The sequence below is a fragment of the Micropterus dolomieu genome, linkage group LG21 (assembly GCF_021292245.1).
Source record: "Micropterus dolomieu isolate WLL.071019.BEF.003 ecotype Adirondacks linkage group LG21, ASM2129224v1, whole genome shotgun sequence".
NCBI classification, from domain to species: Eukaryota; Metazoa; Chordata; class Actinopteri; order Centrarchiformes; family Centrarchidae; genus Micropterus; species Micropterus dolomieu.
The window spans coordinates 23,437,742-23,443,904 of NC_060170.1; the positions used below are offsets into that span (position 1 = coordinate 23,437,742).

At 40.5% G+C, this 6,163-nt stretch overlaps 2 protein-coding genes and 2 non-coding genes across 4 annotated transcripts in view; 2 read left to right on the forward strand and 2 right to left on the reverse strand.

Annotated features, from left to right (window-relative positions):
- Positions 1-1,976: 1,976 nt before the first annotated feature.
- On the reverse strand, positions 1,977-2,049 carry trnak-uuu. Its single transcript has one exon. It is a non-coding gene; the product is annotated as a tRNA-Lys (tRNA).
- A 734-nt stretch (positions 2,050-2,783) lies between these two features.
- On the reverse strand, positions 2,784-2,856 carry trnak-uuu. Its single transcript has one exon. It is a non-coding gene; the product is annotated as a tRNA-Lys (tRNA).
- Positions 2,857-3,338: 482 nt separating this feature from the next.
- gatc (glutamyl-tRNA amidotransferase subunit C) lies at positions 3,339-5,528 on the forward strand. Its single transcript, XM_046034525.1, has 5 exons — positions 3,339-3,775; positions 3,883-3,933; positions 4,704-4,873; positions 5,014-5,117; positions 5,268-5,528. The coding sequence occupies exons 1-5, from the start codon at positions 3,575-3,577 to the stop codon at positions 5,327-5,329; spliced, it is 588 nt and encodes a 195-aa protein (XP_045890481.1). The 5' UTR covers positions 3,339-3,574; the 3' UTR covers positions 5,330-5,528.
- A 449-nt stretch (positions 5,529-5,977) lies between these two features.
- LOC123960043 (polyubiquitin-B-like) overlaps positions 5,978-6,163 on the forward strand; it is a gene marked incomplete in the record, with an annotated part of 978 nt that continues 792 nt past the window's right edge. Inside the window, 1 exon segment of the mRNA XM_046034526.1 lies at positions 5,978-6,163. Coding sequence (XP_045890482.1) covers positions 6,144-6,163 — 20 coding nt within the window.

The following is a 6,163-nucleotide window of genomic DNA, read 5'->3' on the forward strand; positions in this document are numbered from 1 at the left end:
GGACCATGGTATCCCTGTTCTTTATTGGCCAGCAAACTCGCCTGACCTTAACCCTATAGAAAATCTATGGGGTATTGTGAAGAGGAAGATGCGATACGCCAGACCCAACAATGCAGAAGAGCTGAAGGCCACTATCAGAGCAACCTGGGCTCTCATAACACCTGAGCAGTGCCACAGACTGATCGACTCCATGCCACGCCGCATTGCTGCAGTAATTCAGGCAAAAAGGAGCCCCAACTAAGTATTGAGTGCTGTACATGCTCATACTTTTCATGTTCATACTTTTCAGTTGGCCAACATTTCTAAAAATCCTTTTTTTGTATTGGTCTTCAGTAATAATCTAATTTTCAGAGATACTGAAATTGGGATTTTCATTAGTTGTCCGTTTTAATCATCACAATTAAATGAAATAAACATTTGAAATATATCAGTCTGTGTGTAATGAATGAATATAATATCCAAGTTTCACTTTTTGAATGGAAATACTGAAATAAATCAACTTTTTGATGATATTCTAATTATATGACCAGCACCTGTATGTGTACATTAGTGTAGAATGAGGTTACGGAAGTGTTCTGACTGGAGTACGCACAAATATCTAGCTAATGGCGACCTTAACGCAGTGTAAGGACTGTAGGGAAGAGCGGGGTGATTTGAGCCTGCGGGAAGTTGAGCCCCCCCTTGTTTCTCGGCAACCATAGACTAAGTTGGTCATGTGACCACACATTTTAAAGAGTCATCCATTTGAGTCTCCCTGTGATGAAGAGAGACCCATGGAATAAGTGATAAGCATATTTAAGATGAAAATAATGTTTTTTGCTGTTATAAGTGATTTTTATATGTTCAAGGAGTCCTGATTCTAATGTCTGAACAATTACCGATAGGTTTGAGAAAATCATGTGTTAGTGCTTTAGGAAGTTACAATATGAGGCTATACTGTTAGTGTGACATTACTCTTAAACTGCTGGATGACACAAGTTTGTTAAAATGACAGGGATGGGGTAATTTGAGCCAAAAGACCTGGGGGAAGTTGAGCCAACTATTTGATGGTAATTTTACATAGCATTTTTATGCATCACCGAAATGATGTGACATTATGCATTTTAGACCAAAAACCATCATGTCATGCTTCTAAATGGAAAACAGACAGGCTTCAACTCCTATTGTGGGTTTGGAAAGAGTAGAGGGAGAGGTACACAAATGGGAAGTTCATTTATCAGGTTGCACGGGACAGGATAACTTTAAAAGTAATACATTGATCTGAAACAACTAGGAGACATAGCTGCTGCAAAAAGTGCAATTGAATGATGGGATCTGGAGTTTGAGTTTGCATGATGAAATGACATTGATGTCCCGACCCCCATGTGGCTCAACTTATCCTCTCCCTTGGCTCAACTTACCCCTCATATGCCGCAAGTTGAGCCAAGAGTCCTCTTTTTTTTATTGGAAAACCATATTTTGAAAACAGTTTAATTTAGATCCAAATTGATTATTCCCAGGGATGCACTACATCCTAAAATACATGCACATATTTTAGTTGGAGACATTACTGTCATGTCCTCACTTTAAAAACAACTCAAGTAAAATCTGGCCCAACTCACCCTGCTCTCCCCTATCTGTAACATTTTCAACGTACATTGTAACAATATACAGTGATGGGTAAATAATAAATATATAAACAGGTAAAAACAATGCAAAACTGTACAAGTCAGTGAAGAGGTGTCCCGTTAAGAAACGGTGAGCTAGCTACAGAGTCCCACAAGCAATTTTTTGTGGTGAACTTTACGTGTTATGTGTTAAGCTAGCTCAGTTGAACAGCTAGGGTGGAGGAGCTGGAGTCTCCAGACGGATTGGCTGCAAAAAAAAAAAAACAAGATTATTTGGAGACGGGCCAAAGTGATCCCCAGGTACACATACTGGTGCTCACAGAGTGCAATGGCCGTAGAATCGCCAACACATCAAAAAGAAAAACTCTACGCCCGAACAGGGACTTGAACCCTGGACCCTCAGATTAAAAGTCTGATGCTCTACCGACTGAGCTATCCGGGCGCTCTGAGAATGGACAATAGCGTTGTGACTCATAACATGACTTGTAGATACGTGAATAACTGTAAGTGTAACGTTACATTTTTCTTTTTGATTACTTAAGCAAATTCGTATACGTTACAGTACGCGAGAATTACGCAGGAAACTTCCACAATACTACATATGCCTTTCAAATATCTCAAATTGTGGGTAACGTTATACAAGGTTAAATATGTAACGTTAATAGAACAACATTTCTCCGAATTCAAGACGCCCCCACTTTATATACACTAAAACGAACTGCTGTATACATCAGTGGAGCAGGTGAAGTTTGAAGTTTTAGGATATTGAGATTCAGCATCACACTGAACCTGTCATGGTGAAAACAGCTGTATTTCTTAAGGAAGCTTAGAAAGGCTAAACTATCTAAGTTCTTGTTAACTTTTACAGAGAGAGGAGCAATATAAAATCATCCTGAATCACAAACTGACATGGGATGTGCACGGCCCAGGACAGGAGGGCTCTGCAGCGGGTGACTGAGACCACTCAGAAGACCATTGGTACCCGTCCACCGAGCGTGGTGGAAAGCTAGTTGTTTCTTCTCTGTAATTTAGCTAGCCAGGTAGCTGATTATTAAGCAGCATCGTATTGATGAATTTGTCAATTTAGGAGAAAATTGTAAATTGACAAGACGTGATTTGATGTCAACACACTGGCGCACGTTACCAAAGTCTGTAGGCTCGGAACAAAACTTTCAACGCCCGAACAGGGACTTGAACCCTGGACCCTCAGATTAAAAGTCTGATGCTCTACCGACTGAGCTATCCGGGCGCTCTGAAAATACTGTAGACCGTTGTCAAACATAAAGGATATATTTTGTGAATGACTTTTTATTTATTTTCTGTTTTCAACGTTGTAATATGGTGTACATGGTGGGTGCACTATAGACAGCATATAACTGGACGAAGTCACTCCGCAGATGTGGATGGAGATGAGTGAAGCCAGTTTTGGACCAGTAAAATACTACTACAGGGCTACTTCCTGTTGGCACCAGCGTCTACTGCGCATGATCGCGCAGCATAACCGTGGTTTAATGACGTAGAACAACGGCAGAAACACCGTAATTCTGGTAGCTGCGTAGCTGCACCAACAAAAAGTTTAATGGCTCAGTGTGTTCGTCTGACTCGGATCGTCACTGATTAATCAGCCCACCTACGTGTCTCACCTGCGAAACACCAACGCAGCGTCACTGATGGCCGAATAGTTTTTTTAGAGTTTATAATCTAAGCAATACGGTTACATCTCTCATGTGCGACGGGGTGTCACAGGGTTTTGACGTCATTTTTGGGCCCACATGGATCCCTTCATGCAGGCTTTGGTCGGCTTCACCGTCTGATCTCTGGCTTATCCCCTTGCTAGCTACGGCAAGTCGTTAGCCACATTAATGTGAAGCTAGTTTATAGCCCAGGTCAGACCTTCCTGGTGAGTTATTCCAAACTAAGAAAATGCGACACCCTTTTTATACAAATCGGGCATAGCTGTGCTAAAAATGTCAGTGTTTAGCCTCACTGTTAAACGCACATGCAGCAGCGTGTCAGCGAACATCATTCGGCCTTCGTGTAACCTGTTAACACACGATGGGCACTCAGTAACAAACGTGGGGGACTTCCACAGAGGAAGAAACAGCTGCCTGCAGAAACACACCACAAATGTAACGCGTCTGTTGAGCTCTCAACCACATAACCCCAAGGTAAATTCGAGGACAGTTGTTATTATTTTAATTGCAGTCAGTTCAAATAGTTGCCAAAGCAGAGTATTGACTTGTCAGTCCTGCTTCCTGGGTCTCTCTTTGAATAGATACCGGCTGTTGCAACATGGGAGCCAGTACCAGAGGACCAACTTCCCCCGGTAATATCTTCATGACTGCGTGCATGTGAAGTACATACAGAACTTAGCTTGGTGACCAAAAGCTTGGATAATTCATATTTACTTAACAGTAACATTCAGGGACCAGTGTGTTCATTCAAAGATTAGATTCAACCTTATTTTAGTAGTAATGGTAGCTACTGAGACAACAAAATACAGTTTAGCATACCAGATGTGCAAAAAGCAGTAAAGTACTGTATGTACATAGACATGATATATTTTTTAAATAAAACAGTGTGGGGTAAAAATTATGACACTATGATAAATACAGTATGGGCATGTGCAGGTACACTTATATAAAAGTAGTAGTGCAGGTAAGTGTATAGTTTAGCCAGCAGCCAGTGAGGCAGAGACAGGCCTACTGCAAATGTTCAGTCTGGAGGAAGGTGTGGGTTTGAGGAGGAAAGAATATGCCAAAGTTGCAGTGCTATTAGCCTTTACTTGTTGAGCTGTGACAGAGGATTAGTAACACAAAGAAGGGGATTTCTCAGTAAAAACACAAGTTAAATTTTTGGTACATTTGTTGTTTGTTTTGGAGGATGTAAAGACAAATCACACAATTATGACAACAAAAAGAAACGGCATATTACAAAAGAGATTACCAAAGACCAAAGTTAAAAACATGACATGGCACGAGTCATAACAATGTTTGCTGATTAGAAGTTACTAATGGATGTAGTGACTTTATTCAATGAATACACATTATTAGAAAGTGATGGTGGAAGGAAACTGTCACACATTGATTCTTGCAGCCCACCCAAATCCCTGCTGACCTGGTGGACAAACTAGAACGGCTGGCCTTGGTTGATTTCCGCACCAAACAGGGACTGGATTGTTTGGAGAAAGCTGTACGATTTGCAGATCAGCTTCATGTTGTTGACACGTCGGGGGTTGAACCGATGGATTCAGTTCTGGAGGACAGGTGCAGTTCAGACGGTTGTTAGATGTGGGCCTTTTCATCACAGTTGTATCCAAATAGCATAACAAATTAGCAACAATTGTAGCCCCATTTAAAAACTCTTATTACATGAATGTGTTAATGTTTTCTCTATGCACATTCAGGGCATTAAACCTGAGGGACGATACAGTGGTGGAAGGGGACTGTGCTGAAGAACTACTTCAGCTCTCCAAAACCACAGTGGAGGAATACTTTTTGGCTCCACCAGGTAAGAATAAACCCCATGTAATTGTAAACATCAGTGTTGATTTTATAATTAGTTGCACATTATTAAGATGCCAAGTGAATACACTTAAAGATGATGTTGTAAATTTGTCATTGTTTGGATCCTTAACTAATATTTATTGTCTTACCACAGGAAACATTCCTCTACCAAAGCAGGAGGAGAGGGCTGCCATGCTGAAACACTCAGAGATCTGATGTTCATGACTTTATCCATGATATTTATTGCTTACACCTATTGTTAAATCCTGTTTTATCATAATTTTATGAAAATTGTACTGAAATTTGACTGACATTCAGTGCAATGGCAGTACATTTGTTATTTACATTATGATCTTCTTGTGTCCTGTTTTCATTCATAGTGTGTAACTTTAATAAAAAAATCAAAAAACAAATATGTAATCTCTTTCTCTTTCTGTTTTGTGTCCCTAGTAATACACTACGATCTGTTTGTCACTCACATTTCACCTGATGAAATGATTTTGCCCCTCCTTTAGAAATGGACAGTCCTGATTTGCTCAATCATGCCAACTAAAAGTTCCTTGTTAATCTTCCATTGCCTGTAATCTATTAATACCACAAGAGCTGTTTCTCCACTGCCCCACCTGTTATACAAAACTGGATCATTAGCTGGGAAACTCATAAACTTGCCTTTGGGCAGTGTTAGGAACGATTGCAACATTACATGGAGGATAACATCTGTGTCATGTTAGGAGAATAGAAACCGAAAGTTATGAAGGCAAGTACGGAAAACGAATGTGAAGTAAAGGGGGCGTTGTGTTGAACAGCTGAGGCAGCTTGTATATAAAGTGCGGTGATCGGAAGCCTCTGACAGCTACAGCTGAGCATCTTTGTTTACCTGTCGCCGTCTGAAGACTTGAAGCTTTCCGGAAGAGTTTGCTAACCTGATCACAAGGTAGGAAGCTGTCTTTATCAACGCTGTAATGAACCACGCTGTGGACTTTATTTCAAATAGTTTTTCTAGACTGAACTGATTTTTAAATCGTATTGAATGATCTTTCAGGCCACTTT